Source organism: Narcine bancroftii, chromosome 3, assembly GCF_036971445.1.
Source record: "Narcine bancroftii isolate sNarBan1 chromosome 3, sNarBan1.hap1, whole genome shotgun sequence".
NCBI classification, from domain to species: Eukaryota; Metazoa; Chordata; class Chondrichthyes; order Torpediniformes; family Narcinidae; genus Narcine; species Narcine bancroftii.
The window spans coordinates 1,375,840-1,389,567 of record NC_091471.1 but is presented as its reverse complement, the minus strand read 5'-3'; the positions used below and the strand labels follow the sequence as shown (position 1 = coordinate 1,389,567).

Sequence of the window (13,728 nt, the reverse complement as noted above, 5' to 3'; positions counted from 1 at the left end):
ATTTTTGATCTTCTTCATTAGGTGAATATACATTGAGTAAATTCCAAAACTCCGAATATATCTGACATTTTATCATTACATATCTCCCTGCTGGATCTATTATTTCCTCTTCTATTTTAATTGGTACATTTTTACTGATTAATATAGCTACTCCTCTAGCTTTTGAATTATATGACGCTGTTGTTACATGTCCTATCCAATCTCTCTTTAATTTCTTGTGCTCCATTTCAGTTAAGTGTGTTTATTGCACGAATGCTATATCAATTTTTTCTTTTTTCATTAAATTTAGCAGTTTCTTCCTTTTGATTTGGTTATGTATTCCGTTAATATTTAAAGTCATATAGTTCAACATAGCCATTTCATACTTTGTTTATCTTCCCTTTCCATTTCTCCATCATCACCTTTCCTTCTTATCCATTTCAGCTTTCTTGTTTTGAACACTTTATAAGACAACATTTCTAAAACATCAAACATTTCCCTTATTCTCCTATCTAAAATTTCTTTAACCCCATTCTCCCCTCCCCCTCCTGAGTTGCCTTTTATCCCTTGTCGGGCAACCACATCTCCCCTCTCCATTTGGATTTGCGAATTCACTCGCAAGCGTCAACTGATTTTGCAGTGACCGTAACTCCTCCCCACCCAGCCCCCCCAGAAAAGATTTCAAATTTCATAAATAACAAAGGTCACTCTTTTAATTCCCTCCTTACTTCCTCTGTTCCCTTTCATTCCCTTATTAATTCTTATCTATACTCTATATATTTTCCTCTAAATACGGATACACTCATGTACACACATATGTACATACACACCTATATATATTATACACACATACATATAGTTCGTGGTCATTTTTACTCTCATTACGTGTCTTCATCTCTCTGCTTGCTTTGTAGTTGTTCTGCAAATTTTCGTGCTTCGTCCGGATCCGAGAATAGTCTGTTTTGCTGCCCTGGAATAACTATTTTAAGTACCGCTGGGTACTTTAGCATAAATTTATATCCTTTTTTCCATAGGATCACTTTTGCTGTATTAAACTCCTTTCTCTTCTTCAGGAGTTCAAAACTTATGTCTGGATAGAAAAAAAAATTTTGACCTTTGTATTCCAGTGGCTTTTTGTCTTCTCTTATTTTCTTCATTGCTTTCTCCAATATATTTTCTCTCGTTGTATATCTTAGGAGTTTTACTAAAATGGATCTTGGTTTTTGTTGTGGCTGTGGTTTCGGGGTAATGTTCTATGTGCCCTTTCTATTCCATTTCTTCCTGTAATTCTGGTCTTCCTAGGACCCGGGGGATCCAATCTTTTATAAATTCTCTCATATTCTTGCCTTCTTCATCTTCCTTAAGGCCCACTATCTTTATATTATTTCTTCTATTATAGTTTTCCATTATATCTATCTTCTGAGCTAACAGCTCTTATGTCTCTTTAACTTTTTTATTAGATTCTTCCAATTTCTCTTTGAAGACCTCTACTTCCATTTCTACGGCTGTTTCTCATTCTTCCACCTTGTCCATTCTTTTTCCTATATCTGACATGACCATCTCTAATCTATTCATTTTTTCTTCTGTACTTTTAATTCTTCTTTTTATTTCACTGAATTCTTGTGATTGCCATTCTTTTACTGATTCCATATATTCTTTAAAAAAAATCCATTGTCTTGCCCTTCCCTTCTTCTTCCATTTCTCTGTGTTCTTCTTCTTCTTCTTCTTCTTCCTCTGGGTTGACCATCTGTTGTTTCTTTGATTTCTTTTTACTCTCTTCTTTCTTGTTCTCGTTGTTTTCTATGTTCTCTTCTTGTTGTTGTGTTGTAGCTGTCATCCTCAGCTGTGGAGATCGACTCCTCAGCTGGTCCCTCCTCCCGTTAGTGTTTTTTTTTGTCATGCGCGGTTGCGCACTTTTGCTTGGCTCCGCGAGCCATTTTTGTAGTCCCGAGCTCGGGACTTCGACTGACCTTAGGGAGCGGGCTTCTCTCTCCACAGTGGGCCTCCTCTGACAGGTAAGGCCTTCACCTTATTCTTCCAATGTTTTTCTTCTTCTCTTCTTCCCGTTGCTTTCGACTTTTCTTTCTTCGCTGCCATTTTCTTCCCACCTTTACTTTCACTTTATTTTAATTTTTGTGTTTGTGCCTTTGTGTTTTCTGTGTTTTTTTAAAACTTTTCCGGAGAGGTCTGGAGTTCCCCGACCGGCCACTACTCCATCACGTGATTCCTCCAGCTATGATCTTTGAATCCTCTTTGACCACAGGGGAGGTGTCGGAGGATTGGAGAATGGACAATAGGAACATAGGAATATAGGAAGTAGGAACACGAGTAGGCCAAAAATGGCCCATTGAGCCTGCTCCGCCATTCACTATGATCATGGCTGATCTAATTTATGACCTAACTCCACCTACCTGCCTTCTCCCCATATCCCCTAATTCCTCTATCATGTTAAAATTTATCTAACCGAATTTTAAATATGTTTAATGAAGCAGCCGCAACCACTTCCCTGGTTAGAGAATTCAAAACATTCACTACTCTCTGGGAAAAACTATTTTTCCTCATCTCTGTCCTAAATCTACTCCCCCGAATCTTGAGACTGTGTCCTCTCGTTTTAGTTTCCCCGGCCAGCTCAAAAAACCTTCCTACATCTATCCTATCCATACCCTTCATAATCCTATATGTTTCTATATAACAATGTCATCCCATTGTTTAACAAAGGTAATAGGGAGAATCCTGGGAATTCTAGACTATTGTAAGGTAAAACATCATGAGATGGGAATGTGTAGGGAGTTACCCTGTACAAGGCTGTAACAAGAAGGGGAGGTGTCCTTGTACTCCTGTTAGGTAAAACATCATGAGATGGGAATGTACGGGGCAGTAACAAGATGTGAATGCATCCTTGTACTTACAAGATAAGAGAGACATTGATGGATTGAGAGGCAGGAAGCTAGCAGGGAAAGGATAGCAACAGTTTTAGTCATTGGACAAGTAATGATATGATGATGTTCTAAGCACATATCCAAGGGTATAAAAAATCACCATTTTGCTGATAACGGCAGAATGCATTCTCCGACTAACATGGTTGGTCGCAAGTGTTACAATCCGGTAATAAAGAACAAAGAACCCTGATTTCGACTCAGCCTGGTGTTTGTCTCACTCATTCATGAACAAAGCAGACCTAACACTAGTGAGTCTTACGTCAGTGGGGTGTCAACTATCGGAGAGGATTCTTAAAGATAGGATCTGTGAACATTTGGAGAAAGGATGAGTCACTAAGTGTGCAGGTGATACAAATGTTGTAGGAGTTGTGGATGGAGCTGGAAGTTGTCGAAGGTTAGAAGAGGATACAGACAATGCAGAGATGGGCAGAAAAGTGGCAGGTGGATTTCAATCCGGATAAGTGTGAGGTGATGCATTTTGGATGGACAAACCAGAAGGCTGAGTACAGAGTTAATGGTCGATTACTTTAGGGTGTGGATGAACAGAGGGACCTTGGGGTCCAAATCCAGACATCCCTCAAGGTCGCCGCACAGGTTGATGGGATAGTTAAAAAGGCCTATGGGATACTGGACTTCATTAATAGAGGGATTGAGTTCAGGAGTCGAGAGGCCATGTTGCAACTCACTGACCATATGTTCCAGGCACAGACGGAGCAGCCTCCAGTTACCAACTGAAGCAACTGGAGGAGCAGAACGGTCGGCTGAAGGAAGCGCTGGTCAGGTCAGTGTCATCGCACCCCCTCAACCCCCACCTCCTTCCTTTGGGAACCCAGCACCAATCACCACTCCATGCGCCTCCCTAACAAAACCCCCCCCCCCCCCACCCTGACCCCATGGAAACCAATCCCCACCCCCACTCCGTAGGAACCCACCCACTTACCCCCAACTCCTGACTGCCAGGTGAGGGTGGGGGTAGCGCAGGATGTAGGCTGAGCCTATTCTGACTGACAGCTGGGTGAGGACGGGGCCTGCCCTGACTGACAGCTGGGTGAGGGCGGGGCCTGCCCTGACTGACCTGGGTGAGGGCGGGGCCTGCCCTGACTGACAGCTGGGTGAGGGCGGGACATTGGGAGGGTGTGGGTGGGGCCCAAGCTGACTGACAGCTGTGTAAGGGCAGGGGGTAGGCGGGGCCTGCACTAACTGACATCTAGATGTGGGCGGGGTGTAGGCAGGGCCTGCCCTGACTGACAGCTGCTCTACTACAGGATGCGGGACCTGTCGGCCTCGGAGAAGCAGGAACACAGCAAACTGCAGAAGGTGATGGAGCGGAAGACAGCCGAGATGGATGGGCTGCGTCTGCAGAGGGAGAAGCTGCAGGCCGAGGTGCAGCAGGCCGAGGCCACCATCGACGAACTAAAGGAGCAGGTGTGCAGGCTCCGAGCCCCCAACCCCTCAACACATCATCCCTGAATTCCCTCAACCTGTTGCCCTGAATCCTCTCAATCTGTTGCCCACTGACCTCTCAACCTGTCGCTCCCTGACCCCCTCACCCCTGACACCCCTCAATGCCTCGCCCACTGAGCACCTCAATCTGTTGCCCCGAACCCCCTCAATCTGTTGCCCCTGACTCCTCATCCCTGACCCCCCTCAGTGCCTCACCCATCAAATCCCTTAATCTTTCGCCCCTGACCATTTGCCCCGAGACCATCTTACCCCTGACCCTCCCAGCCTGTCGGCCCTGAACGCCCTCAACCTATCGCCTCCTGACCCCCTCACTCACTGTCCTCTTAATCTGTTGCCCCTGACCCCTTGCCCTGTGACCACCTCACCCCTGACCCCCTTATGGGTGACCCCCTCAACATCTTGTCCCTGACCCTCTCAAGGTGTCACTACTGACCCCCCTCAAACTATCGCCCCCTGATCCCAACCCCCCTCAACACCTCACCCACTGTCCCCCTCAATCTGTCACCCCAAACCCCTTCAATCTGTCACCCACTAACCCCTCAACCTGTCGCCCCTAACCCCTCATCCCTGACCCCCCTCAACATGACACCCCCTGATCCCCTCAACATGATACCTCTGAACCCCTCATCGTGTTGCCCTTCCCGACCCCCTCAGCGTGTCACCTTTGCCGACCCCCTCAGCGTGTCACCCCTGCCCCCCTCATTGTGTCACGCACCCGACCTCCCTTCAGTGTGTCGCCCCGACCCCTTCTATGTGTTGCCCGCACCCCCGCTACGTGTCCCCCCTCTACGTGTCACCCCCTCTACGTGTCACTCCCCCCACCCCTCTACATGTCGCCCCCTCGACCCCCTCAAGGTGTCCCCCCCCCGACCCTCTCAAGGTGTCTGAAGTGCCAGTTGTTGAAGTAGACAAAGACATGTGGTCAAACAATAATCATAGCTTTTATTAGCAGAAACTAATGGTACAATAATGAAAGACAATAGGTCCATACACAGTTATACCCAAAGGGAATGTCCTTAACAGTAGAGATAATCCACAGCCAATGTTAGTACAGCACGGCTCGCCAGAGGGGAGACAGGCAGCTTGGCAGACATTCACCACAGTCTCCCCACGGCAGAAAAAGGGTTAAAATTAAAAGGACAGCTGCTAGGAAAGACTGAAGCAAGTGATATATGGATACCATGTTTGGCCTTGAGATACTCTAAAGTACGCCAGTATCGAGCAAGCAATGGAAATATAATGAGATGTTTTATGAATATGTCAGCCTATCAGGTTGTTTACGAATTCTGGTGATTCGTCTCAACATAGGGGGCTCCTTTGCAACCTTGGGAACTGGTACAGTTCCTGGGTCTGTAGTGTGGGAAGGACTGACTTCTGGACCCGCTCCAGAATCACCAGCTTGAGGCAGTGGAGCCTCAGCATGGCCATCTGAAAGCTTACTAGGGGTCACAGGCTGGTGGGGGGTGGGGTGAGCCCAATCTCTCAGGCTCACTCTGAGTAGGGGTGTGAGGAAGGGGCGAACCAGGCGGGGCCAGATTTCTTAGGGGTACAGTGTCAGTACTCCTGTCTGGGAATTTAACATGGCCATAGTTGGGGTTAGAATGGAGTAGCTGAACTGGTTGGACGAGGGGGTCTGTTTTATGCGCCTGAGCGTGGCTGTTCAGCAGCACGGTTCCAGGCTCAGATAAACAGGTTGGCCAGTCCATCACAGTTCCTGATTTCCTAGGAAAGGCAAACATACTTTCATGAGGTGTTTGATTTGTTGCAGGACACAATAAAGACCAAATAGAATGTAGTTCCTCAGGCAGCACCTCCTGCCACCGGGTAACAGGGTAACCATGTGTTTTTAAAGGAAGATTAACAGTCTTCCAGACTGTAGCATTAGCCCTTTCAACCTGCCCATTGCCCTGTGGGTTGTAGCTCGTGGTACGGCTGGTGGCAATCCCCTTCCATAGCAGCGCTCGCCGCAGTTCAGCGCTCATGAATGCTGAGCCCCTATCGGTATGAATGTAATTGGGAAAACCAAAAATGCTGAAAATTCTGTCGTGACTTAACGACAGATGCTGACGAGACGTCAGGGCAGGGTTTCGCAAAGGGAAACCTGGAATATTCGTCAATTACAGTAAGGAAATATACATTTTTGTTGTTGGAAGGTAACGGCCCTTTAAAATTTAAGCTAATCCTCTCAAAAGGTTGAGTTGCCTTGATGAGACTGGCCTCCGGAGCTTTGACGTATTGCGGTTTGCATTCTGCGCAAACAGGACAGCTTTTAGTCAGTTTCCTGACTTCTTCCAGAGAGTAAGGAAGGTTGTTAGCCCTTATGTAGTGGAAGAACCTCATGAACCCTGGGTGGCACACTCTGCTATGGATCTCTTTTAGCCCCTCCAGCTGAACACCAGCAGCAGATCGTGACCATGCGTCAGAGGGATCGTTTACCTGCCCGGTCTGTACTGGATCTCATAATTATAAGTTGAGAGTTCTATTCCCCAGCGTGCCATCTTATTGTTCTTGATTTTACTTTTGTGTTTAGTACTGAACATGTAGGCTACAGATTTCTGATCAGTGACAAGAGTAAATTTTCTGCCGGTTAGAAAGTGTCTCCAAGGAACATGGGAACATAGGAAGTAGGAACAGGAGGAGGCCAAAAATGGCCCATCAAGCCTGCTCCTCCATTCAATAAGATCATGGCTGATCTAATTTATGACCTAACTCCACCTACCTGCTTTCTCCCCATATCCCCAAATTCCTAAGCTCCAGTAGCGAACAACTTCAATAATAGCCTGAGGTTCTTTCTCAATGGCAGGTTGTTTAAGTTCAGGTCTGCGTAACGTGAGGGAGAAGAATGCCACAGGTCTGCCCTTTTGATTAAGGGTTCCTGCCAAGGCACAATCTGAACCATCAGTTTCCACTTGGAATGGGACGTCCTCGTCAATGGACGAGAGTGCAGCTTTGGCAATATCAGCTTTAATTCTCTCGAAAGCCTTCAAGGCCATTGGAGAGAGAGGAAAAGATTTAGTGTCAAACAGAGGGGTGCCTTCGTGGCGTAGTCCCGAACCCATTTGCAGTAGTAGGAAAAGAATCCCATACACCTTTTAAGGGCTTTTGCTGAGTCTGGGGGTGGTAACTTCTTAAGGGGGCCAATTCTTTCCAGGTCGGGACGGATTTCGCCCTTACGGACAATGTAGCCCAGAATGGGTAGCTCTGTCGCGTTGAACACACATTTGCCCTTGTTAAATGTAAGGTTGAGTTCTTTAGCTGTTGCTAAACATTTCTTTAAGTTGTTGTCGTGCTCAGTCTGTGTTTTCCCACAGATAGTGACATTATCCAGATAGGGGAACGTACCCTGTAACTCGTACGTCCTAACAATCTTATCCATTTCCCTCTGAAACATGGACACACCATTAGTGACCCCAAAAGGTACCCTTTTAAACTGGTATAACCCCCCCCCCACCCATCAGCCTCAAAAGCCGTATAGGGCCGTTCCCTTTTCTTAATGGGGATTTGGTGATAAGCTACTTTGAGGTCGATATTGTATTGCACTATCTGATTAATCATTTCATAGATGCGTGGCAGGGGGTAGGCATCCAGGTTAGTGTAACGGTTGATTGTCTGGCTATAGTCAATAGCCAGTCGTTTCTTAGTGTGATTTTTCACAACTACCACTTGGGCTCGCCATGGACTCTTACAAGGTTCAATTACTCCCTCTAAGCAATCTCTGGGTCTCGGCTTTGATAAACTCTTTGCTGTAAGAACGGCTCTTAGTGGTAATCGGCTGACACTCAGGGGATAAATCACTGAAAAGAGAAGGAGCTTTGATCTTTAATGCAGACAGACCGCAGTAACTAGCGCAGGGGATGGTAAGTGTGGGTAGTGGCCCACTGAAATTTAACACTACACTGTTCATCTGAGATTGAATATCTAACCCCAGTAACACCGGGACATAGAGGTTTGGCATAATAAAGAGCCACGCATCAGCCAGACAATGACCCTGCAAATTTAAAGTAACTTTACACTTGTCTCGTACAGTTTTTGTAAGTTCACTACAAGCCATCGATATCTTTCGGTTCGCTGGATATCTCCGCAAATTTAAGGATCTGGCAACTTTCTCGTGGATGTAGCTGTCAGTACTCCCCAATAGACAATCAAGAGTCTCACCATTCACCTTCCCCTTCATAGTTGACCGTTCCAGTCCATAACATCCCCCAAGCTTTACAGTCAATTGAGCTATCACAGGGGATCTCTCCTCGCCGTCACTTGAAGTCGATTCAGCCTGCTCGTCTGAAAAATCTCCCTTTTCACAGTTGTCTTCCATTCCTTCAGCTCCAGGACGCATTTTCTTAGTGCTTCTATAACCATATACAGCACAGAACAGGCCAGTTTGGCCCTACTAGTCCATGCCGGAACAAATCCCCACCCTCCTAGTGCCACTGACCAGCACCTGGTCCATACCCCTCCAATACTCTCCCCTCCATGTAATTATCCAGACTTTCCTTAAATGTAAATAACGTTCATGCTTCATCCACCTCTGCCGGAAGCTTATTCCACATCGCAACCACCCTTTGCGTGAAGAAATTTCCCCTCATGTTCCCCTTATAATTTTCCCCTTTCAATCTCAAACCATGTCCTCTGGTTTGAATATCCCCCACTCTTAATCGATAAACCCTATCCATGTTGACTCTCGCCACTTCCCCCTTCTCCCCCTCCCTTTCACCGTCTCCCTCTCCCCCTCCCCTTTTCTCTCTTCTGCCTCCCCTTCCCTCTCCCCTCCCCTCTCCCCTTCCCTCTTCCCTCCCCTCTCCCCTTCTCCCCCTCCCCTTCTCTCCCTCCCCTTCTCTCCCTCCCCTTCTCCCTCTCCCCTTCTCCCTCTCCCCTTCTCCCTCTCCCCTTCCCCCCTCCCCTTCCCCCCTCCTCTTCCCCCTCCCCTTCCTCCTCCCCTTCCTCCTCCCCTTCCCCCTCCCCCTCCCCTTTCCCCCCTCCCCTTTCCCCCCTCCCCTCCACCCCCTCCCCTCCTCCCCTTCCCCCTCCCTTTCCCCCTCCCATTCCCCCTCCCCTTCCCCCCCTCCCCTTCCCCCCATCCCCTTCCCCCCCTCCCCCTTTCTCTCCTCTGTCTGCCTTAACCTGAGCTGTGTTCCAGGTGGATGCGGCGCTGGGTGCTGAGGAGATGGTGGAGACCCTAACAGATCGGAACCTGGACCTGGAGGAGAAGGTGCGCGAAATGCGGGAGACAGTCAGCGACCTGGTGAGTGCCTCAGGATGGGTGTGTGGGGGGGGGAATGGGGTGAGCATGTTGTGGTAAGGAGGGTAGGGGTTTAGAAGTGAGGGGGTGGGGATGTGTGTGGGGATAAGCGTGAGGGGGTTGGGGGTGAGGGTGTGGTGGTGGTGGTGAGGAATTGTGGGGGAAGGGAGGTTGGCTAGGGGAGGACCTCCCTCCTGTTTCTGATAGGAGTCATGTCTCTCTGCAGGAGGCCATCAACGAGATGAATGACGAGCTGCAGGAGAATGCACGGGAGACGGAGCTGGAACTGCGCGAGCAGCTCGACCTGGGGACTGCACGGGTGCGGGAGGCGGAGAAACGCGTGGAGGCAGCGCAGGAGATGGTGGCAGACTACCAGCACACCATCCAGAAATACCGGCAGCTCACCTCACACCTCCAGGTACTCTTATCGGCAATGGGCAACTCTAGCCAATACTAGCAATGGGTCCCTAGCAACAGTGTCCCCCACCCCAGTAATGGTCCCCCTAGCAACAGAGTTCCCCCCCTCCCCCAGTAATGGTCCCCCTAGCAACAGACAACAGTACCCTGGGCAAGTCTGGCAACGGACCCTGGGTAATGGTCAACTTTGGCAACGGTCCCCTGGGCATCTCTGTCAATGGTCCCCCTAGCAATGTGCAACTCTGGCAAAGATCCCCTACCAACGGGCAACACTGGCAATGGACCCCTAGCAACAGACAAATCTGGCCACGGACCCTGGGTAATGGTCAACTTTGGCAATGGTCCCCTGGGCATCTCTGTCAATGGTCCCCCTAGCAATGTGCAACTCTGGCAAAGATCCCCTACCAACGGGCAACTCTGGCAATGGACCCCTAGCAACAGACAAATCTGGCCACGGACCCTGGGTAATGGTCAACTTTGGCAACAGTCCCCTGGGCATTTCTGTCAATGGTCCCCCCATCAATGGACAATTCTGGCAATAGTTCCCCCAGCTGTGGTTCCCTGAGCAACAATAACCCCAACTATGTCCCACCTTCTGACAACAAGCCCCAACAACGATAGCCCAGGAAACTGGCAGCCCTTGCACCATTACCTCAGGGAAAGACTCCCAAACTTTAGCCGGATTACAAAACACAACTAGAAACAGATTGCCAGAAGGACAATATTAAGATAATCATGTAACCATATAACAATTAGAGCACAGAAACAGATCATCACGGCCTTTCTTGTCTGTGCCGAAACACAAAAATGAGCATGAAAGGGGATTGGGTCAGGGTGGGATCCCAGGAGGGAGAGCTTGTGGAATGCCGACAGGATGGCATTTTGGAACAGCTTGTTGATGAGCCCCCCACCCCAGGGATTGGTTATTCTGGGTTGGGTGCTGTGCAATGAACTAGAAGTGATTAGAGAGATTAAGGTAAAGGGACCCTTGGGAGACAGTGATCACAGAGTGATTGCGTTCACTGTGAAATTTAAAGAGGAGAGGGTGAAGTCCGATATGTGGGTATTTCAGTGGAGTGAAAAGTCGATTGGAAAAACACCCTAACAGGGAAGACAACAGAGCAATAATGGGTATGAGAAATGAGGAAAGTGCAGGACAGGGAGAAAACTGTGAATAGAAAAATGAGACAGTTTGACCGACGAGGGGAGTTAGAGCCAGAATAAAAGCAAAAGAGAGGGCAAGAAGGAAGCAAAAATGAGTGGGAAACTTTTCTTGGAGAAGACAACTAAGAAGGTGATTAGGAAGGAAAAGGTGAATTATGAAAGGAGGTTTGCAAATTTTGTCAAAGAGGAAATTAAAACCATTTTTCAATATATAAAGAGTAAAAGAGTGACTAAGGTAGACATTGGACTGATAGAAACTGACGCTGGAGACATTGTAATGGGAGAGAACAAGATGGCAGAGGAATGGAATGAATATTTTGGATCAGTCTTCACTGTGGATGACATACGTAGCAAACCGGACTCTCATGGCTCTGTCAGTAGAGAAGTGAGTGCAGTCAAGATCATAAGAGAAGGTACTCGGGAAGCTCAGTCTAAGGGTAGAGAAGCCTCCCGGACCAGATGAAATGCACACTCGGGTTTTGAAGGAGGCAGCTGTAGAGATTGTGGAGGCATTGTTGATGATCTTCCAGGAATCAATGGAGCCTGGCTTGTTTCTGGTGGACTGGAGGATTGCAAATGTCACTCCGCACATGATGGATCTGTTATCCTGACGTCAGTGGTTGGGAAGATGTCGAAGTCAATTGTCCAGGATGGGGTGACAGAATACCTTGACGTGCATGTAGAGATAGGCAGGCCCAAGTCAGCATGGTTTCCTGAAAGGAAAATGATGCCTGACATACCTACTGTAATTTTGTGAAGACATCACAAGTGGGATAAACAGGGTGTTGTGTATTTGGACAAGATGGGAGCCCATGGAATGATAAGGAAGGGTATGGGCGTGGGTAGAGGATTGGCTGGTTGGCAGGAAACAGAGGGTGGGAATACAGAGATCCTATTCTGGTTGGTTACCAGTTCCCATGGTGTTCCCCAGGGGTCGGTGTTGGGGCCACTTCTTTCTACATTGTACGTTAATGAGTTGGATTGTGGAGTAGATGGCTTTGTTGCTAAATTTGCAATAGGTGATAGGAGAGGTGGTGTGGAGGATGGTGAAAGGCTGCAAATAGATGAAGAGAACGGGCAAAGTGGAGGCTGACAAAATGCAATGTTTGAAAGTGTACAGTCATGCACTTTGGTGGAAGAAATAGGCGGGCGATTATTCTTCCAGCCTCCTGACACTTCTGGCTTTCTGCATTTTAAAAATTGATTTTAAATGATTTCCGCATTTTTCACCCGAGCTGTGTACCTGCTTGCCAGTAATGGTGAGATTAGCGTTGAAAGTATTGTACGGTGTGGGTAGAGGAGAGAGGATGTCACTGTGTACATAGACTAACAACAGCCAATAGCACAGCACAGGGATCAAAGCAACAGCATTAGCGCGGGTGCCCTGCATTGCATTGTTCAGTGATATCTCACCGAAGTTGTGTTCCTGCTGAGACTCATTTTTAAAAGACAGCCTGACTTTTCCACCCTTCATCGGCGGCCCACAGTGTTTATTCTTCGTGCACAAATCTCCTGTGTGTTCTCAACCATGTGGTCCTCCCTGAGCCCCCACTTCCGTTTCCCCTTCCCCTCCCCCCCTTCCCCAGGAGCAGCCAGCCTTGGAATTCACACCACCTCAACGGTGCTGGGTGGTGGAAGCTTGGGTTGTGACACCTGTCAAATAGCCCAGCGACATGGTTGGTGGCCCAGAGAGATACAAGAGCCACTTGGTAAGGGGGGCTCTCTTGGCTGGACTTAAGCCCATTTGCGTGGGGGCGGAGAAAGTCAATGAAAGGTAATGTTGCCAACTGAAACACAAATTGCAATCCTGTTATCAGGTTTCGAAGACCAAGTTAATCAATGATGGATTAATTTTATATAATCGCTATTCCTTAAGGCGGGAGAGAGCACACCAGAATCTAGCAAATTGGAGACGATGATTGGAATTCACCGAAATAAATACCCATTGAAGCCACAACGTGCCCGCCCGGTAACGCTGCTTATCATTATGTAGGAAATAAGAGAGCCTACAGTGGTTTCAAGTGGGATTTGGAGATTACTTTTTTCTGTCGCTCAGTGAAACAATTGATTCTTCGGGACATCAGGCTAAGAGAAGGAAAGGAGCCGAATGTGACACAGGACATGTTTATTATAAAAGTCTTCCTGAATTTCATATTTGAGGAGTCGGAGCACATTTGAACGGTGTCGCTCTAAATTTTTTTTCACCCTGTTGTATATTTTTAATTCCAGTCCCTCCCACCTGTCTGTGTGGACTCATCGTCCTGGTACTGACATAGTCTATTAGACAATGAATCTCGCCCATCCCCACCCTAACCTCCGCTTCCGTAAAATCCCCTGTATTTAAAATCCAGCCACTATTAGATACCCTACTAGTTAAAATTCCCCATTGGTTTATTTCATTACTGCCTGGGGATTGGATGCAAGTTCGGCAGGGGTACTGCTTGGGATGCCAGGTGCTGGTTATGGGCAAGTACTGCTTGGGGTCAGGAGAAGAAGACACTTTGGTCTGAGCGTAGGTCAAGCAGGTAC

At 47.9% G+C, this 13,728-nt stretch overlaps 1 protein-coding gene across 6 annotated transcripts in view; it reads left to right on the top strand.

Annotated features, from left to right (window-relative positions):
• Positions 1 to 13,728, top strand: part of LOC138756923 (dynactin subunit 1-like) — a 145,952-nt gene that overhangs the window by 106,228 nt on the left and 25,996 nt on the right. For all 6 annotated transcript variants that reach the window (XM_069923345.1, XM_069923343.1, XM_069923342.1 and 3 more), the window contains 4 exons: positions 3,621 to 3,699; positions 4,184 to 4,343; positions 9,517 to 9,621; positions 9,845 to 10,036. In XM_069923345.1, coding sequence (XP_069779446.1) covers positions 3,621 to 3,699; positions 4,184 to 4,343; positions 9,517 to 9,621; positions 9,845 to 10,036 — 536 coding nt within the window. The remainder of the gene's footprint in view (positions 1 to 3,620; positions 3,700 to 4,183; positions 4,344 to 9,516; positions 9,622 to 9,844; positions 10,037 to 13,728) is intronic.